The sequence below is a fragment of the Thermobia domestica genome, chromosome 4, assembly GCF_964235325.1.
Source record: "Thermobia domestica chromosome 4, izTheDome1.hap1.1, whole genome shotgun sequence".
Taxonomy (NCBI): domain Eukaryota; kingdom Metazoa; phylum Arthropoda; class Insecta; order Zygentoma; family Lepismatidae; genus Thermobia; species Thermobia domestica.
The window spans coordinates 194469154-194496860 of NC_137457.1; the positions used below are offsets into that span (position 1 = coordinate 194469154).

The following is a 27707-nucleotide window of genomic DNA, read 5'->3' on the forward strand; positions in this document are numbered from 1 at the left end:
CATGCTATTAAAACATATTATGTAAGGATTTCTGTATGTAAATATTGATAAATGCTCATCACTGTACTTCTACAATCACTTTATCAATTCCTAGTTTATGTGGTATGAATCATGTAACAGTAATAAAGTGTTTGAGATCTAAAACATGGATAAGCTGGTGTTGCTTACAAGACTGGTGAAATTTTGTCGCACGCAACACTACCTAACAGTGACACTTAAAGTCCTAACAGTGACACACATGTCCCTAACAGTGGCATATATTCCTAACAGGACACAATGGTCCTAACAGTGACAAATATAGTTCTAACAGTAACACACATGATCCTAACAGTAACACATATAGTCCTAACAACGACACACGTACTTCTTATAGTACATTATCGAGAATAAATTCTGTTCCAAATACAATAGCTGCAATATAATTGGGATGCTGAGTCATCTTATGCATAGTTTAGAAAATTTTAAGAGGAAAACAGCAGTTGTTGTTATTGAGTTGCGATAATCAGTGACCTTATCTTCCATGTGGAAACTTTTGGTGATTACGTGTTGATTGTGACTGAAAGTGCAAAGATGAGTAATCAAAATGACCCAAGGATATCTGTTTCCTTCAGTAGTTTTATGTTTTCGTCCAGTAAAATTTGTAAGCATGTGTTTTGTAATGATCTGTCCAAGCAAAAACAACTGAAAACATTTATAATTATTCTTCGTATTGCAATAACAGTGCATATTCAAAATTAATGATTCCTTCTCAGGAAGCACGAATTCACATGGATGAAAAATGTAATTCCATGCATTGCTGTAATGGGGACTTGTAAGTTATTATTATTATTATTATTATTATTATTATTATTATTATTATTATTATTATTATTATTATTATTATTATTATTATTATTATTATTGGTGGTGGTGGTGGTGGTAGTATCAGTAGTAGTATTAGTACTGACGTTGTCCAAGCGTACTTATTATTTGAAGTGGGTTTAAGGAAGATATCGACTCAAAATATATTTCATGTGCCTTGTCTACTTCTATTTTCATGATAACTTTGGCAAAATTTATTCGACTTGGATTAAATTTGGAGTATAGTGGCGGTTTTAGCAGGTAGACCGGGTAGGCACGGGTCTACCCAAATATTTTGAAAAATATATAAACGCTAAAAGATATAATAAAGAGTAAATACATTTTCCATTATTTATATTAATGGTAGATAATTATTTAACAAATAGCATCAACACTACTGTAAAAGTAATTTCCTACTGTCATTAATCCATCAATGTATCCATAAACGAGGGAGCAGGCCTACCCAAAATTAAAACTCAAAAGTCACCCCTGTTGGAGTGTTTTCGTTTAATCTTCACTAAGGCCTATAGTTCGGGGTTAAAATTGATGATTTTAAGAAGTAAAGAGGTGGTCACTTACGGGTCATTTTAAGTCGGTGGTCATTTACACTAACCACCTTTGCTTATATCTCTCGTACGCTTTGTGGCTGATGGCTAGAAACGCAAACCATGCAAGTTTTTTTTTTTTGTTTCATATTTCCCAATAGATGGTATAAGCATCTCTTTTCAAAAGCATAACACTTAAATAATGTCTCTTAAAAAATAGTACGTATGTTCCACTCAAAATATCAGTCTCCTTTTTCTCCTCAAAGAATTAAATCCTACCCAACTTCTGTATGTGCCTTTATAAAATAAAATATATACATATACACATGTATCCATCGTGATACGCAGTGTCACTTTTACTAGAACGCAATTTTAGCAACAACAACAACAACAAAAAGGTAGTGAGAAAATTGAACGGTAATTTTACAGTCAGCCTGTACGATTGATCACACACTACAAGTTTTCTTGTTATGCGATAATTTCTATGAACAAAATAACCTTGTAATAGGAGGGGTAGATGTAGATTTTATTTAGAATTAGAAATATTAGTTTTAAGATTTGACTTTGAGATAATAAATTGAAAAAAAAAATCAACTTAATTAATTTTATAGATCGTTTCAGTTTTAAAAGTTAGAAGGTATTTATTTTTTAACTTTCTCAACGAGATAGCGTCTATATAGTGTTTGATGAAAGATATGGTAGATATCCGACACTGTAACACATTATAGTTTAAAATATGCAGTGCATGTTGAAGCTTTCGTCAGTATTTCTTTTATCACAATACCCAATCCAAAGCCGTGGATAGTGTTATTCTCAACGAGCTGTAAAATTTACGTTTCTTTTAGGGTCAACAAAATAGTGTCAATAGTTCTATCTCTTTATTTTCGTTTAGTCATCGTGCATACTTTGTAAAGTACTCACCATAATCATTCTTTCGAAGTTTCTAAGCAGTTGGAACCTAAAAATCAATAAGATAACACACGTTTATTCCAAACTTAAAAATCTAATATTTACTTTTCGTGTCTGGTTGGCTAAAAAATATTGTGACTTTGGTGGTGGAAATTAGGAACAGATTTATTGTGATTTGAAAATAAAATTATGTAATTACATATAAAAACATTTTCTTTGATGATCTATTGTTTCTCTGGCAACACCATAACCCAACCATTATAGAATTTCTGTGGTTTCTGGTCAAAAATTGAGGCACATGCACACAGAGCCCGAAACGAATCAAAACGACTGAAAAATGCATGTCTTCAAATTTGGACATATTTTAATGTGTACAAATGAATTGCCTTCTAATGGTGGACAAAGGAAATATGTCGATTTTTTGACATTACGGATTTGTCCGCTATGAACATAAAAATGTGAGCAACTATAGCATGTCAAAATGATCTATTGCCTTGTTTTCATTAGTTTTGAGGGATTAGTATATTATGTTTGGATCACTGGGGCAATGTTTGAGATGATATACTTGTACGTTAAAAATGTATATACATGAGCGGAAACGTGAGGCGGTTGTCGTTTGCCTTTTATTATCAGTGTTGCCAATGTAGCACTTTGATCTAGAAATTTTTAAGGATATTTTTATCAAAAACAATTGGTTCATTTATCATTGTTAGAAAAGAAATTTAGCACTTTTTAAATGTTGCCTAGTGACTAAACTAGTATTATTTCCACTAAAAGTAATATTTCTAGCGTCTTCTTGCAGTGTGTTTAGCGACAGTATTATTCACGTTGTTGGCAGTGTGTTTGGTATCATTACGACATGTGTGTGTGCCCTATTACGGACAGGTTTGACATATATTTTTATGCCATATCATGTACTTCGGGCTCTGTGTGTAGTTTTCACAGACATTTGTTGAAACTAACTTAACATCATTCAGGGAATTATCCAGAGACCAGAACAAACAGTCTCTGGTAGTCTTACGGCGTCAAGCCTGGAATATATGGTGTAAACATTGAAAGTTTTGTCAAATTCTCTTCATTTCTGACTTATCTTTAAAGATGTATGCAGTCTCGTGTTGTTAGTGTGGTATATAACACTCTTTTGGATGAACATTTGCGATCTTTTCGTTTAAATTTCTAGGTGCACTCTTGCTAATGGGGATTTCCACTGATTTTTTTCTTTTTGTGCAGTTGTAAAATATTAATACTTTGGAGCTAATTGATTACAGCAAGCACTTCCTTTCGCTCATGTGTTGAACTTAACTACTTAAATTTTGTTATTAAATCTCGGATTGTTACTCTTGTGCTTAAAACAACGTCCGCCATGTTTGTACTTCATCTGTCGGTTCAGGATAAACTGTGTCAATCAGTATGGAAACGCCTTAAAGAAAAATACGATGCATGTTTTTCAAGTGCCTACGATTTTGCTTAAAGAACAAAGAGAAGAAGGTCACATACTCGTAACTTAAGGTTTCTTTGAAAAGTGAAGTATTTGTTTATACTCAATTAATTTAATATATTCGAATATCTAGGAATAAGGTTACAGTATACTAATTTGCAGGAGTATACAACAAGATCTAATTGGGTAAGTTTGGGTGAACCCGGACAGTTCTGATGTTTTTTTCTTTTACTACTACCTCGCTAAACGAAAATATAAAATACTTCGTCATATTATTTAGTGTTATGTTGGTATGCATGTACAACTGGAATAATTTTCCTGGAATGCCATGTTAAGAAATAAAAAAAAATATTTTCTGAAAGTTGACAAAATCTTTGATTTGCAAATTTGGACAGGTGAATCCGGACAGTAGGTTGACGATTCCGGACACTGAAATTTAAAGGAAGATATATACATGATAGGTATGTTTGAGCTTACTACCTTGCTACACTAACATTCTAACATGATAAGTACAGAATATAAATACAAATACGTGAAAAATACATACAAATTACTAACATACCAATTTCTATACTAATTACTGTTGAAACTGTAAGCTAAATGCACAGTAGTGTAACTACCACTATAGTGTTTAATCATTAAACATAGCATGGTTCTCTTCATAATTTGATTTTCTACATGTTATAGTTTGTGTTCCGTGCCATTTAACAAATCTTCATTTTGTGCTCAGTTGGCAACACTGCATTACATATGATATTATTGAGCATGTCTGTAGGTACAATATTTGCTTGCTATACTGTTGTGCAAATGCCATTTTGAATACTTTAATCATTTTGAAGTTCTTTCTGTGTAAGTTTATCTTTTGCATTGCTATCTTCACATGATTCTAGATTCTTCTTTCCTCTGTATCTCCTGTGTTTCTGGGTATCGGCTCGTAAAACTTTGGATTTCTCATTTTTTTCACTCCTCTATCGATTGCACATTATTTGATTGGGCAAAGCTACTATTAATATAAGATGTTCTCTTGTCAGTGTTAGAATGCTTCTTATCTTTGGTGCGTGGCTTCGCAAGTTCGATCTTCGGTCAAGTAAGTTTGTGGTGGAAAACATTTGACGTGAATTTTCTCAGGATATTGCCTTTCCTCCTACACTTTCATTCCACCAATTCCTCCATCATTATTCACTTGCTCTAAGCATCGACTCTCTTAGTGTAAAGGGCATAAGTGGAACGCTAAAGTGAAAGGTATCAGTTTTTTTTTTTTTTTTTTTTTTTTTTACTATCTTTACTCAAATGGATATTGTTTGGAGTCTGAGCTAATACACTAATTAATGTCCTCATGTTTGAGCTGCCAACAGAGCTTACGAAACGAACTGTATTCATTCTTAAGATAAAATCAACGATGTTAAAGGACAGTTATTTGATAGTACAGTGCTGATTTCTAGTGTGCAAGTTCGCTATAGATTCGATACTACTACGTTCAGATGAGAACCCGTGGAAATTTACCCATGAGAAAATATTTTCCCAAGGAAACAATATTCTAAATTTTCTACTGAATCAAATACTAGGACGCATAAACTTAAGATGAAACTGAAGATGATAATCATGTCCATGGGATTTCGGAGAATTCTCCAGTACTTATTATCGAATTATTTTTTACATTAGTAATATAATTTGCTCATAACATTTTCGCGCTTACCGTCGTTCGCTCTCTCTCTCTCTTTTTAGCTAATGAAATATACTCGTAAACTGTTTATATTAGTTCATGTGAACATTTACAGATCTACTAAAGTATTTTGAACACTCGAGTTGATATTTAAATCAACAGATAAACAAATATGATATCACAGTAATGGTAACGAATTGGTTATAATGGCTGATTACTGAGTGAGATGAACTGAAATTTCTAGTTTCACGTCCAATGTTTATGCTCTGTAGGCTAAGAGAAATGGATGATTAACGTCAGATTATAATATTGGTAGAATGGTCATATGAGCGGAAACGTCAGAATCGTGAGAAAACTCACTGACACGAAGTTCTCCACGACAAACTCACATGACCTCGGATGGAACCAGAACCCCTCCCTCAAGAGGTGAGCCTGCCTTCCGCCACTGATCCATCGTGTTCCCTAATCATATATGTTTGTCATATGACATGATGAGTAATATACACAATATTCTGTCAGTGAATAGTCAGTGATGCAATATATGGGAAATCAACCTGCACTAACGAAACTTAACATAGGGCCGAACTTTTCTGATATTTGCCTTTATAATGTTTTTTACGGGGGGGAGGGAGCTCAGATAACGAACAGAATGCAATACTGCGACAATCTAATCTTTCGAAAGTGTACCACCATATACCAAATATTATTCCCACTTAGGGCTGACGACAGAAAAAAATATATAAATGTGTTGCATGCTCAGAACACTACTTCGTGTGAGGCTGTTGAAAGGAAAAACAGTTCAAGTCTCAAAGTAATAACGCATGTAATATATAATGAGTTGGTAGAATACAGAATGAAATATCTGTTAATATTTTTCTTGTTCAGGCTCAAAATATTCCAAGTGCCAGGTAGCAATGGTGTCTAGATAATTTAAATCCAAAATATGTAGACCCATATGTCACATTGCGTTTGGATTATTATGATACCTGGTTTGGAGGACTTGTGTATGGGTCAAAGGAAAATTTTCGAGGACTGCTGTTTTGGCCGCCTAACCATCTGTCTGGCTCTGTTTGGTATAGTTTTTTTAAACTCCAAACCTTCGCAGTGACCATGAAAGCATATTTCTTGTGGAAATATAGTAAGAAAGAAAAGCGACTTTGCGCAATAAATGGTAAAAACTATATAAAGGATGTAGTGGGACACGTATCAAAAAAAAAAAAAAAAAAAAAAAAAAAAACATTAAGGGCTTTTTGGTACAGAAAATGCCATATTTCTAGCAGTAGCATAATAGCATGGAAATTAACTACATTTATTATAGGTATGCCAACAAGTTACCAATGTGCAGAATTAGGAGTGGGAGAAATATAAAGCGCCAATAAAACATGAAGTTTCAGAGCACTTGGAGCTAAGTTTTCAAAATAAACAAAAGCTATGTTTGTATCATATGGTGTTATAGATATTTTTAATTTGCGTGTGATTTATTTTTGAGTTGATGAAGTAGGTAGACCTGTAATATTTCTGGTCTGATAATAATAATAATAATAAAAATTATTCCTGCTGACATACATATAAAATATTTGTAATGATAAAACATTGCAGGTTATGTTTAGTGTATTTTAAACTAGCAGCATAAGTTTTGTTAACATGCCATTTTTAAACCCTAAACATCCTGTCACACCTAAACATCTTGTTTCTGTTGCCGTGACGTAAGCAGGAAATTTTTGTTATTGAAAGGCTCGTATCTTCGTAACAATGAAATATTTTTCTTAGATTTTTAGTATGTGTTATATTGAGGAGTAGTTCTACACGATAGTATTGTAAAGTTGCAACTTTTAATCAGAAAACAAATGTTCATTGTCATAGTACATTTCCGAGGCAATTGTTCTGCCCGGCGCGGCGGCAGCAACTTTAATGCACAATGTCCTTTCAATCCCACCAAACACACTGCACAACCTTCATAGGAGTCACTGTGGGCTTTGCTACAAACTGTGGACCTCGTTTTCACTTGCACACTGTGGTTATAGGTTATTCATGATCAATTGCTTCAGAAACGGCTTGATTTGTTACCTTTCCGCAGTTACGCAAAAATATTCAGCGTATGGTACTATATTTGATTGAAGGAGAATGATACTTAATTACTCAGAAGCAGGGGCGGATCCAGGGGAGGGGCGATCGCTTCCCAAGAAGAGGAAACTTTCTTATTTTATATATATAAATAAAACCCATCCCAAAGTTTGGAGCCCTTAAAAGTAGCAGTACGACAACCCCCCCCCCCCCCCAGAAGTCGGTCCTGGATCCGCAGAAGAAAAGTAATGTATATAGGACTTGACGATAGAATACAGTCAATCCTTCATCATTTGAGAGTACATGGTGACCTGAGACATGTTTCAGAAGCTTGAACTTTGTACTGTACATAAATTTCAATAGTTACTAACAGCATTTTATTTCGAATTTACTCGTATATTTCCTTGAACAGATGACGTACAGTTTGTACAGAATTCAGTAGGCAAGAGTCTATTAGCAGCTGCTAGAAGCATGGGCCAAATATAATGTAATGTTATAATTATTACTTTATTTCATGCTTCTTGGCACATAAGTTCTATTTATTGTGTGTTATCTCTACTGAAAGGCTGCTGCGGATATTAGAAACGAGTTAGAATTACCAAAAGGACTATATGAGCTTTGTGGTAGGCAAGCACCGTATGCGTGGGATTTCTAGAAGTTCTCCCGTTTTCTTCATTTTACCATTTTTCATTCATACTCATCACTACCGTCTCTAATAGCCTACACGTCATAACGGTGCGTCGTAAAATTGAACTATAACATTTCATTTTTCTTAACTGTATAAGATTCAGTTATTTAGTCGCAGAGCATAACAGAAAATAGGACATTATATACCGGGGAGGTAGTATTAAGAACTGCGATAAAAGAAAAAGAAAACGTAATTGTATCAATTTATGAATATCTTAATGATGATTTGTGATATTAATGAGGTTTTGTGTTCGTTTGTTGGAGTTTAATGTTCTTTTGCAGCATCTAGGTTAATGTATTACATAATAAATGAATTATTGCTTAATAGTGTATAAAGTTTTTTTTTTATTAGGTCTAACATGAAACAGAATGGACAATTAAAATAATATTTTTAGTGCAAATATTTGGTACGTGGAAGGTGAGAGAATAATCAAAGCATCCAAAAATAAGAATAACATGAAGCCAAGGTTGTATAAACTGGAAAATAAACTTTCCCACAACAAACTATAACATAACACCTAGCTGACCTCAATATGTACATCTATGATCTGATTTATTGTTTGCAAGAAAAGTTAAAAACAAAATATTTGGTAACGTTCTGTTGGGCAAATACATGGATTTTCCAAAACTGAAAAAAAAAAAAGAAAGAATAACCAACATTTTATATTTGTATACATAACAATAATATTTATCAGAAAACTTTTATTTAACTGGTTTAAGATTCAAAAATATAGTGCCAACTAGCTGTAACAAATAAGGACATTTACGAGTATAAAAAGACAGATTTTATAAACCAAGGATCATTCATTCGGAATCATTCCGAATCATTCAACAATCATTCATTCGGCTTCCACCATTTCGGATTCACTTCGTTCCATCCAGAGCTTCAACATTACAGTAAGTCTCTTATAGTGCTCTCAACCCGACCCGACCCGTGACCCGACCCGATCCGAATCGGGTCGGGTCAGTCGGGTCAGCTCGGGTCGGGTTGTCGGGTCAGGCTACTCGGGTCGGGTTGTCGGGTCAGGCTACTCGGGTCGGGTTGTCGGGTCGGGTTATTCGGGTCGGGTTGTCAGGTCGGGTCAATCGGGTCAGCTTGGGTCGGGTTATTCGGGTCGGGTCAATCGGGTCAGCTCGGGTCTGGTTATCGGGTCGGGTCAGTCGGGTCAGCTCACTTTGGTCAACTGAGTTTAGGTTGAGCTTAAACTTGGCTGGAGTCGAAAGCTGCTGTTTTTCATTAGCTGCTTAATTAAAAATAGCAATTTTCAATTGCTTTTATAGAAACCATAAATCTATTTTGAACACTTGCAGCTAGTGTTTTTATGGTAAATGCTTATTTTTGTACTTGTGTGTACTTTAATTTGTAAATATGGAAGATTTATTTTACCAATCGACTGTAATATTAATATCTACGCCAATATGGAGTCTGGATTTAGAACAAAACTAGAAGTTGTTTAACACGTTGGTGCCAAGGGTGAATTTTGTTGTTCACCGGTAGAGTGCCAAGCGTACTCACTTACATTATTCTTGTATTGTTCATATTTTTTAAACATAATATTAATATTGAAACATAATCTAAGGCATGATAGTGAATCCGCGTGCATAAAAGTTGGGGATCCGATCGGACCTACAAGTGTATATTTTGTTTATGGGCAAGGGGCAGTGGCGTAGCACAATTTTGCGCCCCCCCCCCCGCAAAGTATAGAGAAAGGGCCCTAGTTGTAAAGCCGATAGAAGTAAGATTGAAGTTCTACTTCTTTAAATCTTTATTCATCGCAAGACTTCGGGGCCCCCTATACGTCAGGGCCCCCCGCACTGCGGGGGTTGCGGGGGCAGCTGCTACGCCACTGGCAAGGGGATAAATTACAGTTGAACTGGCAACTCTGTTAGAAAGTTATTTGTTTATTACTACACGTGCAGAAGTGAGAAGTGTGGATATATTAATCTTGCTTTTAGTGCTAATAAGTAATATCTTTGTGCAATGAAAAACGAAGAAATATGCGCAGAACTCGATCTCATTAGTAATAGCAGTGTAGTGATCTAGACTTTTCTGAAAATTCAGCAAATGACAGGGACACTGACATCTTGTGAAAATAAATTAGAATAAATAATGAATCTATTGTTAAACTTTTTAACATGTCACTGAAAAAGCAAAACATAGGTCCGATCGGGTCTACAAAAGCAACAAATGCTTGTTAGTTAGTATTTAGCGCCCCTAGCGGCGTTAATAATTAATATCAAAGGCCAAAACCTACATGTATAATAAAAACACTACAGTTCAATAACAGTAGAGAGAGGATTTAACAATACAAGTACTCTAACGTCAATTCGACGAATTAGAAATTGTGGGTCCGATCGGACCTACAAGAACATTTTCTTAGATCACTCCAGTAGGTCCGATCGGACCCACATGGCAGCTAACGTGTTAAGCAAGGCTAAAGAAAAGATTGGATATGGACGACCAAGCCCAAGCAGGGCTGCGGTGGCTCAGTGGTAGAGAGTTCATCTCTGGTGCATGGTGTCCATGGTTCGATCCGAGCTTGTGCTAAGTAGGCTTTGTGGTGGAGAAACGCCGTGTAGTGGGTTTTCTCGGGGTTCTGTTTCCTCCCACTTTCTTCATTCCACCATTTCATTCATTTCTCATGGTCACCGTATCCCTTAGCCTCGGTGCAGAATCGAGGGACCTTAAAGTGAATATTTCATTTTATTTCACCAAGCCCAAGAACATCGATACAAGAACAAGATAAAGATTGGATATGCAAGACGAATTGCATAGTAATCCTGCTCTTGGCCTTGTTTTGGTGATCACTAGACTTCGGATTTTAAGGCAAATGCCTATTTTGTTCCCTTTATAGGAAGTAAAAAATACTTCGGATCTTTACGAATCATGAGGAATTAAGCCTATTAAAACACTTTATAAGTGCCCTAAAAATGCCTAAAATGGAGTTTAGCGCCTATTTTGGCCGTTTTGGCCTAAAAATGCCTAAAACTGCAAAAAATACAAAATTCCTGTATTTTTTAAATAAACTTTTTTTTTAGTGTTGAGTGAAATTTAATTGACAAATCTGAAGGCAGAGTGAGTGTGTTTGTCGAGGCTAATTTTAGTCTAACTCGTATGAAGAAGTGAAACGCAGAGGGTGGTTGTATGTAAAAAATTGTTTCTAAAAGTTGAGCTATTTCTGCTCAAGGTCAAGCCCATTTGTGAAAGACAAAGACAAACCATCCCTTTGCATCCTGCAGACACTGTACTGAAAGATCTCTAACTCTTTCTGTCTGTCTCTCTTTCCCCAGGGGCAAAACCAAAGCTATTGCTAAGTGCATATCGCAGTAACCAATATTCCCCTCCCTGCCGTTCTGCATTCTTGGAACTATTCCACCTTTTCTCTTCTGTAGCGGCTCACTTCAGCTCTTCTGTGATCCGTTCAGCTCTCTGGAATTTGGACAATAGTTTACACACACACATTCACAAATCAACACACAGCTCTATTGAAGCAAGAATCTCTTCGGGTCTTCGCTTTCAATATTTGGGAAAAACCAAAGTCCACGAACAGAAACGATTCATGAAGTGACGCGGTTCAGTTGACTGGAGTATCCATCCATGTATCATTTTCGGGTCAGTGCAGTGATTTATCTTAAACACGTAGTTCAAGAACGATACATCGTCTCTACAACGCATGAACAATTGGACTCAACGGCTTACAGCCCAGTCACAGATCTTGAGGATTCTTAAAAAGAAGTTTTGTATCATACGCAACAATGCCAAAGGAGAAGTCTTCAAAAAGTACCTTGATTCGCCAGTGGTTGCAAGAATTTCCAGATCTAACATACGATGGAAGAATAATCTTTTGTCCATTGTGCAGCAAGCAGGTAAGAAAAGCTATTTTTATTTACAGAATTTATAAATTTAATTAAATCAATTGTACACCCCCCCTCCTTGTTTCTGTATAGCTAGCTAAAGTAAAACCTTTATCAATGGGAGGTTAACTATTTTAAGAGACAACGTTACTGAGCTGCTGAACTCGTGAAAATCTAATTTACATGGAATTTAGATCAGTTAAGAAAAAACATAAAAATAATCCTGTAACACAGGAAAATCTTTAAAATGTAAAGACTTCTAGCAGCCTGCTTAAATGAAATATATGAACGATGGTTTTGAAAGTGCTAATGGAAGAAAGTGTCTAGACTTACACATTCAACAGTTTTAGGGATTCTCGGGGATCTTGAGAAAAGCGGACATGGCATTCTCGGTTCTTTCCGAAGGACTCCCCCCCCCCCCCCCGAAAAAAAGCGGTAAAGGTTAAAAACAATGTAAGTTAAAGTTGACATATTGTGCCAGTAACTCCAAAAGGGGTCCTCTTTTCGGAGAAAAATGTTTAATGCCAGCAATTACTCGACAGTTTCAGGAGCTTAAGAAAACATATTTTTGCTATCTCGTTTTTCAAAAGAAAAAAAAAAAAATACGAAAGAAGTTAAGAAAGGCGGGATTCAATTTTTTTTAAATGCCAACAGTTCCAAAAGTTTGAAAGAAGAAATGTGCAATGCCAATATTGATTATCTTTAAAAAGTTAAGGAAACTGGATATATCCTTTCATCCCGAAAATATCTAAAAACGAGGATTTCAGTTTGAAAGAAAAACTAGAAATGTCAATATCTTGAAAAGCATAAAAGATAGGAAAAATGTTTAAAGGCCATTTTTTTTTTTTTTTGTTATTTTTCTCGAAAAAGAAAGAAAAGATCTGTTAATAGTTAAATAACGGCGTTTGAGGTTCATAGATTGTCTCAGAACTTGTTTTACGAAGCAGAAACTTGTTTGTCTCTTTGTTTTTTTATTTATCAATTTTGCTCGAGGTGCTACTGTCTATTGTCTTAAGATGCTATTGATTTCCATCCATAGTTACAGACAAATAAATTCCACACAGGGGCAAGAAAAGAACAGTCTGACACTCGTCTAACAAGAATTACAATTGCGGATAATTTTATTTTAGGACAGATCTTAAGAAAGGAAGAATTTGTCTCTGATGTTCTCTCCCCAAAGCCAAAAAAAAAAAAAAAAAGGAATTCTAATCGATTGCTCTCTCTCTCTCTCTCTCCTGATGAAGAATATCCATACACCTTTTGTCGCAGGGCCGCAAGAGACAACTAATTTCCAAAAAAAAAAAAAAAATTAAAAAACGCCAATTTTATTTATTGTATCATGCTGATGTTCACGCTCAACTAAGGCATTGCTAATACTTTATTTTCGTTCTAACTTTGGTTTCTGTCAGTTGATAGTTGCAAAAATTTTGAATTTTTGAAATTTTAAAACGGCCCTTATTTTAAATTTTTGACAGGTCACTGATTTTCACACTGAAACATTTTAATCATATTTTGGGGAAAATTTGGTTCAAATCAGTTAAAAATTTTGTAAATTACAGTTTTAAAGAAAATTTTAAAGGGACGATATTTTGAAATTTTTCATGCAATTATTTTGGCATCCAAATCTCAAACAAAATATTGCCAAATTATGTTTTAATTTTTGCCAAGTTGGAGTGTGTCAGCATTCGAAATTAAATAAAATATAGTGCTTAAAATTAAATTAGTTACAGTGCTTAAAATTAAATATTATTTCTCAGATATTGATATACAATTTTATTGCTTCTGTCTGTAAATTGGGGATTATTCTGAAGTAAAATGCTCATCGATTAGTCTTTTATTTGATCTGTTCTGATTCGAAATGGGACTGGGGTATATTGGTCTTTAACGAGGTAGACCAACAAGTTTGCCTTTTTGTCAACTTTAAATCAATAATGTAACGTTCACCGATTAAAAAAAAAAAAAAAAGCACATTACGACCAGAAAGGCAAGCAAACAGTGATGGTAGTTGTCGCAATTAGTGCTCTCAATCGGGTCAGTTCGGGTCGACTTTTGGTTGGACACCCTCGAGTAACGGGTCGGGTCAGGTCAGCCTAACTCGGGTCACGGGTCGGGTAGCGTTAGACCAACTCAGTTCACCGGTCGAGTCGGGTCACCCGAGATAGTTTGACCCGACCCGACTGGTGAACTGAGTTGGTCTAACGATACCAGACTCGTGACCCGAGTTAGGCTGACCTGACCCGACCCGTTACTGAGGGTGTCCAACAATAAGCTGACCCGAACTGACCCGTTTGAAAATACTAGTCGCAATGTACACGAAGAAAATTAGAGAATTTGAAACCGAAATTAAAGTTAAAACGCCACCATCTTCACTAGTTTTGTAAGAAGCATTTGAAAATATATTTCTAAGCGTTTTTTTTTTTTTTTAAGGTTTCTCAGGAAAAGAAGTGCCACTTAAAGCAACACATTGATGGTGCTGGACATCTTGCCAAATCTAAAGCGAAGAAACAACAGAAACAGACACAGTTAACTCAGCCTTCTGGATCTGGATCTGAATCTGGAACTGCGAACACATTTAATGCGGATCTTGCTAGAGCCCTTGTCGCTGCCAACATCCCATGGAACACACTTCAAAATGAAACATTCCGACAGTTTTTACAGAAGTGGTGCCAGCAATCGATACCGTGTGAGTCAACACTCAGGAAAACGTGTTTGGATTCTGAATACAACAATACACTTGATACAATCAGAAAGGATATTGGCGATTCCAGCATTTGGGTAGGCGTCGATGAGACTACTGATGCATGCAATAGATACATAGTGAATGTTGTTGTAGGAAAACTTGATGAAGATGGACCTTCAACTCCTCACTTGTTAAGTAGCAAGGAAATTAAGAAAGTGAGTGCCCAGACAATTGCTTACACCGTGAACAAAAGTTTGCAACTTCTGTATCCTAGTGGTGTGGATGATTCTAAAATTCTTCTTCTTTGCACAGATGCAGCTTCTTACATGATTGCTGCGTTTAAGAACCTAAAACCTTTCTACCCCAACCTCATCCATGTTACCTGTGTAGCACATGCTTTTCATAGAATTTCTGAAACAATCAGGAACGAATTTCCTCAAGTCAATGCCCTCATTTCTAACATGAAAAAAACTTTTTGCAAAGCCCCATCGAGAATCGCTGTCTTTAAAGAAAAACTGCCTGGCATTTCTCTTCCTCCACAACCTGTCCTAACGCGCTGGGGAACATGGCTTGAAGCAGCTTTGTATTACGCAGAGAACTTGGACGCTATTGCTGGTGTTGTTGGCGAACTTCCTGGTGTGGAAAACATTGCAAGTGTTTCAGTTTTGAAGGAACTTTTCAAAGATCCCATTCTCAAAAGAGATCTTGTATATATCAAGTCAAATTTTTCATTCTTACCTACGACGATCACTAAGTTGGAAGCTACGGGAAAGCCACTTAGTGAACAGGTGTCAGTAGTTAACGAAGCCGAAAAGAAAATCCAAAGTGCTACGGGGAAAGTTGGGGAAAAAGTGCAGTGTAAGTGGGAAAGTGTAGTGAAGAAGAATGAGGGATTTCTTGTGTTGGCTCGTATAGGGAAAGTTTTGATGGGAGAGGATGAAACCATCCCCGACGAAGTGGAAATGAAAAATGTATCGAAATTTAAGTATGCTCCTGTAACATCTGTCTCAGTGGAAAGATCGTTTTCGGCAGCAAAGATGATCCTTACAGACAAAAGAGAGAGATTGACAGTCGAAAACTTTGAGAAACTGTTGGTAATTTACTGTTTCCAAAATTACGAATGAGCAAGTTGTGTACTGAATGAATCACCTGATTCACTGAAAACAAAAGATGTTAATAAAAAGGGGTATGTAATAATTTATACTATTATTTTTAGAGCCTATTTTTAATTTTTAGCGCCTATTTTCCTATTTTTAGTACCTATTTTAGGCGCCTAAAATTAAACTTTTTGGTGCCTAAAATTCCGAAGTCTAGTGATCACCAAGTAGCGATGAGCATATTTTCTTGCTTTCCGTATAGTATGAAAGACCATAATCAAAATCACACTTGGTCTTCATTTGTACCGATGAGGCGAGCATTCTTGGCTCTTGTATAGCATGAAAGACCACCAAAAGTACAAAATGCAGGACCAAGACTTGACTGTGCAAGACAAAGAATAAGACGCAGTATTGATGACCAAGACCCAGGGAGCGAATTGTTTGAATTTCATTTGTTGGGCTGAAAGTGATGAAATAAAATTAGTACTTTGTTATTAAATATCATACTGTATTTTTAAATTTTAAATTACAAAATTCATATTATGTATCTTCTTACGTGCAACTATATATACTGTAAAATACGTTTTAATTACCAAGAAAGAAAAATCAAAGTGGCACGGGTCCCGGAATCATAAGAACCTATTTTGGAATGAAAATTGAAGGGTTGGAAAAAAATCACAGGTGTTCTCCTGTTTCCTCAACCCTTATCATTGTAGTTAAAGGATTTCCTTTTGTCTCCGCCAAGAGATTCTTGCTATTGCCTTGCGAGAAGACTTCCTGCCGTCCAAGCAGGTGAGAACACTGACCTTGAATAAAAATTTCGTCACATAGAACTAAAGCAAGAAAAAAAATAAACTTCTCCCACGTCGGACATTGGTATCAGTTATCAAAAGAAATAACCAAACCTCAAAAGTGCCAACTATTCATTAAGATGCATAATCAAATCCACCGCTTGATCTAGCTAGTGGTTAACGTGTAAGACTTCGCTACACGTGGTCCGGGTTTAATTCCCAATGGGAGTGCATTTTGGCGTTCACCTAGTGTCGTGACCATAGTGCTCTCAAACGGATCGGGTTGACCCGACCCGACCCGACCCGATTCGGATCGGGTTACGGGTCGGGTAAACTCAGGTCGGGTTGTCGGGTCGGGTCAGTCGGGTCAACTCGGGTTGGGTTGTCGGGTCAGGCTATTCGGGTCGGGTTGTCGGGTCGGGTCAATCGGGTCAGCTCGGATCGGGTTGTCGGGTCAGGTCAATGAGGTCAGATCACGGTTCGGGTCAGTCGGGTCGGGTCGGGTCATCGGCTCGGGTCAGTCAATTCGGGTCACGGGTCGGGTCGGGTCGGTCTTCAACCCGACCCGTTGAGAGCACTAGTCTCTGAGTAGCTGTCGTCAGAACATTAAGTATAAACTTGGAAAGTAAGTATAACTAATGTATGGTATAGTATGACAAGTCAAAAGTATCTATTAGCAATTTACATGCTTTTGTAGTTATTGTATGCTTCTTTCTTTTAATACCGTAATATATTTCTGCATTTAACTTATATGTAATTGTTTCTTTTATTCTAAATGTTAATTAATTACATTATGCATTCATCTTATTATTTTTATTCAATCTATTTTATTCTACTATCTGTCACATCTGAATAAATTTCATGGGTCATTTGGATAATGGTCTCCACTATAATCCCACTATACTACCCTTTCATTATTGTGGTATAGTAATACACTTTACCCATCACACCGTTATAAATCAATTTTATTTATTTTTATATATATATATGTTAAATGAGACCTTTTTGAGGCCAAAGCTGAAGAACACTTCTACTTATTCAAAAGGGAGAAGATATAAAGGTGCCTAATAATCCTTACTTTTTACGTCAAGTGTGTGTGAATCTTCACGATAATGAGATTTGATAAAACTGAAATGCAAATACAAGTCAAAATCGTGGCAGACGACACCGTGTCAAACAACACGACATCGTATGATTCTCCCTAAAAGTCAAACGTAAATGAGTGCTCCATAGCCAATTCACTTGCTTACAACAATGCACCACACACACACACAAGCACCCCCCCCCCCTCACACACACATAGAGGTATTTATGCGATTTCATGGAAGTTGTTAAGACTCAACGTACATAAGTCTTTGCTCAAGTGCGTCAGATGCAGCTATTAATGGTTATCTGAATATATATATATATATATATATATATATATATATATATATATATATATATATATATATATATATATATATATATATATATATATCTTAGACGCGTAATTTGCGACCATTTTGCTTTCGCTTAATTCATTATGAATCCACCTGAATTGGTTGCATCTTTTTCTGTTATAAGAATTAAAGGGTTTAAAATATTGGTCTTGAAGAAATACTTTTCCTCGACCCACTATAGTATTGAATGTATGGTGATTTACTGCTGAAGTATAAACGCTCCGTGAAAAATCAACTAAGCTGTTCAGTGTAACGTTAATTAAAGACTAAAAATAATTCTAATATTCCCTACTAGCAGCGTTCACCCCGCTTCGCTGCGGTCACCCCGGAACGCAATAAACTTTGTTACTTAGATAATTTTTACTTTTTCGCTTTCAAATTGCAGTAGATGTTAACATTATAGCGCCTGTCATTTATGTTAACCCGCCGAGTGACACGGTCATGCGGGTTGCATATAAATACGTTTATTTTTACCTATGATGAACTAATAACAAAGGATTTGTACGTATGGACACCTGAATGGTCAATTATCTCAAGACACTGGTAATTGAAAATTAAAGTGATATGATAAAAACCATCTAGGGTCCAAATCCTAACAACCCCCCAAAAATGAAAGAAATTGGTTCAGCCGTATTAGCGTGATGAGCGGACAAAGGATTTTGTACGTTCTCTAGATACTGCGGTACACCATAGCTTCTTCCAAATGTTCCAAGTAGACATAAAAGTGGGTTTTCCAAATAAAACCTTATTAAATAATTTTTTTACACCAAAAAGGTAGGCATGTACCAATTATTGAAGTTTGTTGCGGCTATATTCAAGATAAAATTGCATTCAAATATAGTGCCTGATCGAGATTTGTTCGTTTTAAATTATTGATTCTTTAACATCATCATAATATGAAATCTGAATTGGTCTTGAAATTTAATTTCCTAATCTCCCTTTGCTCATATTTCAAAGATCAGTAAGTACCGTCGTACTGAATCAATTGTACTATTTTCATATTGTCACGGTATGCCAAAATTCAGTAATATTTTTAATATCAAAATTCATTCAATTTTATTAATTGGCTACAAAGAGTAAAAGTAAAGTATTGTTTATAAATTAACTTGTTGTGAGAAATTAATTAGGTTGCAGACAGACAGATTATAACATCAGGTTACATACTGCTTATGATTGTTGTTTTTCATGAAGTAACAGACACGAGTCTGCAAGTGTCACAAGAATATAAACAAATACTGAAGCAACAAGAAAAATGTAAACTCTGTATAAATTTGTGTTCACAATTACACATTATCAAAATTAGGTAAAATTGTGAAAATCGCAGACGTAAACTGTCTGGAGAATTTGGTCAATGAGAGAAAATGCAGAAACTGCGATTTCAGCACAGAGATGTATGAGCTGCAGAACTATTCCTCCTCAATTTGTTCATTTGTTTTCCCATACAATCTTATGTTCAGTTCAATAAATCTTAGTTCAAAAGAAAAATCACACTTTCAAGCCCATGGGCTGACTTTTAGTTGCCGTAAATTTTGGTGAGGAAGAAAACTATTAGAGTTGTTTTCTGTGAAATCTCAATTTTTGATTATCAGTGTATTAATCTTACCCTGTGGGTAAAAAGAAAATTCTGTGTGGGAAGAGGGGGGAGGGTCACATTAAAACTTGAAATTTGGTTCAGCATAACATGGATATTAAGTTTCTGAATATGTAAGTTTAAGAAACAAATCTCAGACTCTAAAGAAATTTAAGGAATGCCCTCTTTTCTGATCTAGTGCTGAGTGCACTTACTTTTAGTACAGGAAATCCTGGCCTCGAATTCTGGTGAGAGAGAGGGGCTTCAGATCTCATTCTAAACTGTAAGTTCACGTCTTATATAGCATCGACACTGAAAGTGACACTAAACTCCAACCAATCAAAACACGAAGCTTGACAAATGGAGGAAAGTATTCTTATTTGGGGATGTTTGTTTTTCAAAAAATTGAAATATTCCCTACTTGTAACAGCATTGTACCAAAATATGAATGGTGTTGCTTGCAATAAAATTAAATAAGAAAAACTTAATAACAACCAGCGGCCAAACCATTTCAAAGTTTTGTGATAGATACCAATTTACAACAGTATAAAAAAGTTACTAGATTTTGAACTTCCTAATTTGGGGAGATAGCTAAAAAGAAGAAGAAGCATTGTTTTGAGAAAAAGTGAAATCAAATCAAACAAGCACCATATTATAGTACTAAACTTAATAATGCAGTGCAATCAAAGTAGGCCCGCTGAAAACTTTACCTACAGAACAAATAAGTTAAATAAATATAGTTGTAAGCCTAATTCAGAAAGTAAGACGTAAGCCTATTTGGTTACTCATTGACCACTAAGTCTACTTGATGAAAACAAATTAGGAATGCTGTTACACAAATCGCAAGTTGATAGGCTATACTTTTGACATCTCATCTGGTAAGTTTGAAAAATGCTATTCCACAAAGGCACCGATCCTGGGGGAACCGGGCCGCCCAAACTTCATGTGGGGCCCCCTGTATTTTTATGAATATGTATTTTTATATTTACTTTTTATTGTTATATATATTGTTATACGTATTTTTTATGAATGCCCCCCCCCCCCAAGTTACACATAAATTGGCGCCTTTGTTCTTCCATAATTTTGCAATAACTGAGTGAATAATTTTCCACTACTACTTGAAATATCTAATTCACGTAAACAATGCCTGAGGATAGCTATGTAGCATCCTATCATGATCTTTAAACCCCAAAACTGAAATTCGACAATGTATCAAAACTTATCTTTATCCCAAAATTTCCTTTTCCGTTTTCTTTTATTTATCACAGACAGCAAATAAGCAGATAATGACAGCCTGTTAATAATTAAATATTCATAGCAACAAGATATGATAAAATTAAGTAGCGATTTATGTCACATATTTTTTGCTTGTAAATGTAAGGGAAGAAAAGAGCATGTTAAAAGAGCACCAAAATTTGCGAGTTTCTTTTCTTTTTTCTTTATTATCAAGCTTACGATACAATTATGGAATTTTCAAAGTTGTGTACTAAAATTATTATACATTTTTTTTTTTTTTTGCTGCTTTTACAAGAGCGGATGAATGCTATAATATTATTAGCATTTACAAAATAATAGTACAAAAATGAGCCATTATCATTTAATACATAGTATTGAGCAGATCAAAATGATATTTGTCTTTGTCTATATACAGGGTATCCCGAAAGTAATGGTAAAATGAAACCACAAATTCCTGGCACCCAAACAAGAAAAAAAGTTTATATGATATATAGTCCGGAAGTGGACAGGGGTGGAGCTAAACAGCTCCGAATGTGGGGACAAAGAAACTTCACACTTGCCAGTGGAATAATAATAGGAGCTAGGGAGAGGGTTCATAAATACATAAAAATCATATTGGCTTGACATGCTATACGCATGTTACATAACTTCGTCAGAGATTCTCCTTACATCATTTAGGGACTCACCGAATGGCTGTACAGTAGGGTTAATGAAACAGTGCAGTAAAGATGGAAACCATACAGAAAGAAGTTGTTATCCACGGCACAACTGCACGCTCATGTATATACAATGGGAGTAAAAATAAAGACCACTAAGCATGATTGCATAATCTCAGGGAGCAATGGAAAGTAGTATACCAGATAGAAACTTGGAGAGAGAAAGGGTAGAAATAAAAATAAGTGTAACTAGTCGTGTAACACAACGAAATAACAGGCAGATTACACAACGACGTAACTGTACTTGTACCGTAGTATCTAACACAGAGTAGCACTACAAATTACGGTCTTGGCCAAATTATTATGGTAAAGTGTACTTATGTGTTGTTTGTGTATTTAGTCGTCGTTTCTAGGAATTGCACCAAATCAGGCACGTAGCCAGGATTTCGTTATAGGGGGGGTCCGTGACGAAATACTGTGGTCATCACAGCAGGGGCTCGATCATTCTAAACTATTTTACTGGCAACATATATTGGTTCGTTTAACCAGGATTTCCTAATGGGGGGAGAGAGGGCGTGACACGAAATACTGTGGTTACACGCCAGAGGCTCGAGCAATCTAAACTATTTTACTGGCAACATTTTTCTCGAGTAAAAGAACATTTAAAAAGTATTGAAAAAGATATAGTCTTCAGAGGTCATTCGAACTCGGTTCTTGGCTTCTTCCTTCTTCTCTTTCTTATCTTCGTTTAATTCAGTCAAGGATAGAAACGACTCCTCTTTTCGCAATAAAGACATCCTATAAAATGGATTAGGGTTGCCACGGAATTGAAAATTTCTTTAACAAGTGTAACTGGAATCTATGTTGCCAGGCTCATATTATTGGTGATTGTGGGCAGTTCTTAAACTAACTGAGACTCATCTGATCGAACCGGTTTATCGATCGAAATTTGTAGTCCATAGTATTAGCATGAAGCTAGATGGAATTCGGAATGCTCCGTATTACCCATTTTTAACTTGACCCCCTTCCCCCGTTTTCACCACACTAAGCTCCTTATAAGAAAGAGTAACCAAACGCTTGCTGTAGCTTTCTTTTTATAACACTGATTCTTTTTTTCATTAATCCTTCCTTAATTTTTCATTTATGGTTTCGAACGGGGGCCGGACCCCCTGGACCCACCCCTTGGCTAAGTGCCTGACCAAATGAGTTGCCCCAAGAACAATTCATTCAGGAACATCAGTTCTACCACAAAATGTGTATTGGCAGACGGGTCTCCGTGCAGAGAAATAATGCCAAAATATCGCCACATTAGCACAGTCAAGCGTATTCCTGGCTAGATGAACAAGCGAGAAAGGGCCGAGAAAGACAAATGGTGCAAAGTAGATGGTGCTGTGAAACTGTCCGTGTTTTTTTTTTTTTTTTTTTACGTAGGTGTTTATTACGTGCAGTATACAAGCAAAGGTTCATATGGAAAGCATTGTTTTCTCCTTACTATAGAGCCTGAACGTTCTGACATTAAGATGGGCAAGTAGGCAGATCAAGGCTCTGCTGGAGAACTCCTTCATAACACAAAGTGAAATTGCCAAAACAGTGTATGTTTCACAACAAGTGGTGTCCAAATTGAGCCGTTTAGTGAAATTGTGTTCCAGGAGCCCAAACTGAAAGGGCAGTGTGGAGGGAAACGGGTAACTACCCCACGATGTTCGTGTGTTGATCTGCCTAAATCAGAAGAATAGGAAAATGTCCCAAACGCCTCAAGCTCGAAGTGGAAACATTCGGAACACAACTGCAGAACAGTCCGAAGGCGGCTTTGTGAAAATGGTATGCCAGCCCGCAAACCACGAAAGAAGCAACTGTTGACACGTGCTATGAAGAAGAAGCACCTCCAACATGCGGATTTGTAAATTGGCAAATTTCTTTCCTTAAGTGTGAAGCTCCATTTGCCCCATTCGAAGCTGTCTAGTTTCGCCTCTGCCCACTTCCGAACTATATGTCTTATAAACTTTTTTCTTGTTTTGGTACCAGGAATCTGTGGTTTCAATTTTTACTTTTGGAACACCCTGTATATAAAAGTCCCATATTAAGGCTACTTATACTATATCCACTACGTATAAGTTTCAACACATCTCTCCCACCGTATTACAAGTATAACATACCTCGTGTTGTCTAATTGTACAGTATGTTAGGATATTACATACAAGAATATAATAATACTGTTACCATAAACCTCGTAGTACTACTAGTATCTGCCTGGTACTTGGGAAAAGTGTGTCTCTGTAATATTCAAATATGGCGCATCTGAATACACCCTTTTATTATTCGAATTGAAATGAAATATTAGAGGTTGGATTTTAATATTTTATTACAAAAGGGATATGATGGTGTTTGATGATGTAATGAACTGGGAGACCGTTTTAAATTAATAATAAAGTAAACTAAAATTGACAATCTGCACGTTGATCTCAAGGGTCAGGCAAAACTGATGATAATTAAATTCTGACAGCCGAAATCTAGAATCTTAATTTAACTTGAAATAGATTGAGATAAATCACAATAGAGTAAAATAGATTTAAATTAATTTAACATGCATGATTCTGACTAATGTGTGGGAAGCTAATAGAGAACTATAGCTTAATTTTCCCTCTCCTCAACTCTACTGTCAAGAGAACATGAAATAAGATTTGCTTATTTAAGTTATATAAATGTTGGAGCAAATCAGACTCGAAACTGGCAGGCTTGCACTTTCACTTTCATATTTGTCGTGCACTCGTGAAATTAATGATCATCGTGTTACAGGACGGGGTGTTGGGATTGTATCCTTGGCCGCGCATCTCCCCACTCCTTCCTCTTTCGCTTGTTCCCTATCATCGCCGTTCTTGAAATTTTACTCCTTGGGACTGGAGACTGGGCTGTCATCAGCTGTTCATCTTACTATCAAGGGTCGTTTTACAGAGTGACTATGTCGTGGTCTTCAAGATCTACCCGACGCACAGTGTGACATTTTAGCAATCTAGGAGGACAAAATTCTGATATTAAGAATCTATCACATTAACGTGACATAATTTACGTTTATGGGGTATAGTAGTAGAAATGACTGAACCCATGCTATTGATTTTTTTTTTTTTTTTTTTTTTTTGAAAAGCAGTAGTATCGAATCCACGCCAACAATAATAACTTTTGTAGGCACACTTTAAAAAAATGGAAGAAAGGTTTGTTCACATAAAGAAAAACGATATCGAGAGGAAAGTTGATTTAAAAAAAAATAGTAATGACCATTAGTTATTGAAACAAAGCATGGATATATGAATTTGGATTTTTCTTGGCCTTCACTTCCACTTGCCTTGGCCAAGTTTTTTCGGTCTTATTCATGGCAGACGCAACTATCCCTTACCAATTTGTTGTCTACGCTACATTTTTCTTTTATTTAGTTTTTCTCTCCTATTTTCTTGTTTGAAATCTCAACAGGATGAGGCGTGGCTGCTACTTTGGCATAATACCTTATTACTTTAAGCCATGCCGTTTATTTTTTATTAATTTATAATTTATTATTTTTTTACAAAAGAAAAAAGGAAAACATAGTTTGTCATACAGTGGACTCGCATAATCAGGAATAAAAAAGGAACGGGTTGAAAAGAGAACAAAGAAAGAAACAAACAAATATATAGTAAGCTAACTATTTTTTGGTTTCCTGTTTCTCATTATTTTTGTTGAGTATTTATTAATGGTTTATCTCCTGTGTTTTCATTTACCACATATTTCACTTTATATAAATATAACACAACACAAAACACAGAATATAACATAATTTGGACTATAAAACTATACAGGACAGTCAAACATTATGTTCATTTATAAATTATCCACATATCACTCTCTGAACCCAACTGCTGACACGGGAGAGTCCAACAAGTTGTCGCTAAAATCTGATTGCCACATAGCACATTTGATAGAATATCATGAGAAATGAACATGAGCAAAATTTAAGGTGCAATGGACCAGATGGATAGGAGCTACTGGGCTTCAAAATTTGAATATCCAAAAAATTATTATAGATATCTTGAAAAGTGTTAAAGCAATCAAAACTAAAGTTGCCCAACATAATGAGAACAAAATGCGCTATCGAAAGCCATTAACAGTGTTGCCATAGGTGAAGCAGTGTTGTCAACTCAGCATAAAAATATTTTGTTTCAAATAGCACCATATACAAGTGTCCACATATTTAAAATGCACTATTATCATTAAACATAACAGTGAAGTGTTGCGGTACAGTGTTGCACACTATTAGAAATACATGTGCTGAAAATGTACAATAGAGAAGTCTGATATGTGGCAACAAAGGGTTATAAAGAAATGGACTGAACGCAAGTGAGGATTCTGCATTATACTTCTGTAACAGCGATGAATGAGCAAACAACTCGCAATAAAAAAAAAAATGATTAACACGAGAAAAGAAACACGTGTTTTCTAATTCTGCAAAGTGGTTCTCGATTATCTTATCGATATTTGGAAGAATACTTTCTTGGTTTCTGTCTTTCTTGTTAAGTGACATATTCTTTTACTTCCTCTCCTACATAACATATGATTATGATTGTATACTGTAATATTACAATATTCACATTGGAAATATAATTATTTCATTACTACCTCATTTCGTTTTTAGTCGGCCGGGATAGCCGTGTAGTCTAGAAGGCTAGACAACCGACATATTAAGCATCACGGGTTCCAATCCCGCCTCGGACATGTTTTTGCTGTACTTTTCACCGTACATTTCTTTGTAATATTTCTCTTTCGTAGTGATTTGGATTCCACTTTACACTCCACTATGTGAAAATCATTTTAGACATGACTGTACATTTTCAGCATACGTAGCTCCAATTGTGTGCAACACCGTACTACTACACTTCACTGTTATGTTTAGTGATAATAGTGCATTTTAAATCTGTGCACACAATTGAAATGTATTGTGCTATTTGAAACAACATATTTTTAGGCTGAGTTGGCAACACTGAAACACCTATGGCAACACTGTTTATGGCTTTCGATAGGGCATTTTGTTGTCATTATATTGTGCAACTTTAGTTTTGATTGCTTTAAGTTTTCAAGATATTTACTTTAAACGTACTGTAGATGCGGGCTACTTGGACCCAATTTTGCAATAAATTAGTTCTTTCGGCCTGTTTTCATCCACGAAAACTCGAAAGTTATTGTCATAACCCATATTAAGTGGAACTACAGGCTTTATTGTACATATCGAGGACAGTTTTCGTTACATATATTGAAAACAAAGCACAGACGATTATTGTAAAAAATGGGTCCAAGTAAGACTCGCGTTCGGGCTACTTGAACCCACCCCCATATTTTCCTACAGAAAACCATTGAAATCTGCTCTGAGACTAAGTAGTACGTAGGTGTTCCAAGAACAACACTTTTTATTTACTGCAAACCACAAAGAGAACATGTTAAGAGGCACTATCAAATATAATGACTGTAATCGCCGATTACATTTTCTTCTACAGCTGCACGAGCCCTATCTATATTAGCAGCGAATCTAGTCGTTGACTGGAGGTGCAGTTTCTAAAATAACTTCACCCAATCTCGACTTGGAAGATTGTCTTAGAAAGCAATGACAGTTCTCCCATGCATGGTAAATAGGACTTCACAATAAATTTGAAATCAAGTTAATTAACGAAGAATCCGAAATCACAAACTTTATCATCAAGAACTAGCGAAGGCTAATTCAAGAGCTCAACTAGCGAAGGCTAATTCTTCTTCTTCAATGAACACTTTCAGATGGCCCGGATTCTGCCTTGACCTGTTCTTTAATCTTCTTTCTATGGTGGAATGACTTATCTTCAAGTGAGCTACTGTTTCTTTTTGTGACATTTTCCCCGACTGAATTGCTGGTAAACATTCTTCAAGATGTTATGAAAAATCAGCATATTTTCAACCTGCAGGCAATCTTTTATATTGATGTTCCATTTTGTACCGGTATCCTTAAGGAAACAATGAAAATTCCTTACTTGTGTGCCACGTGACAACAGAATTTTATTTTTCATTGATAAAGATAACAAAGGATGGGGTGGGATAAAGATAACAAAAGATGTGGTGGGACAAAATATCCATGTTTTCCACGTTATATGTACACACTTCATAAATAATGCAATTACGAACACATCTTATTGTATATGAGAAATTTACCATGTCAGTTTCATTAACCTATATGTAACTACTTAT

General features: G+C 35.8%; 1 protein-coding gene across 4 annotated transcripts in view; it reads left to right on the forward strand.

The window, feature by feature from the left end:
- The first annotated feature begins 302 nt into the window (after positions 1–302).
- LOC145683839 (bile acid-sensitive ion channel-like) overlaps positions 303–27707 on the forward strand; it is a 216300-nt gene continuing 188895 nt past the window's right edge. Inside the window, exons 1-2 of one of the 4 annotated variants that reach the window (XR_014131195.1) lie at positions 332–811; positions 4128–4193. Coding sequence is in view for 2 of the 4 variants with exons in the window: in XM_081755434.1 (XP_081611560.1) it covers positions 738–811 (74 nt within the window). In the remaining 2 variants the exon portion in view is untranslated. Of the gene's footprint in view, positions 812–4127; positions 4194–27707 lie in introns of all 4 variants that reach the window. The other 3 variants (XM_081755434.1, XM_081755435.1, XR_014131194.1) reach the window with 3 other exon arrangements.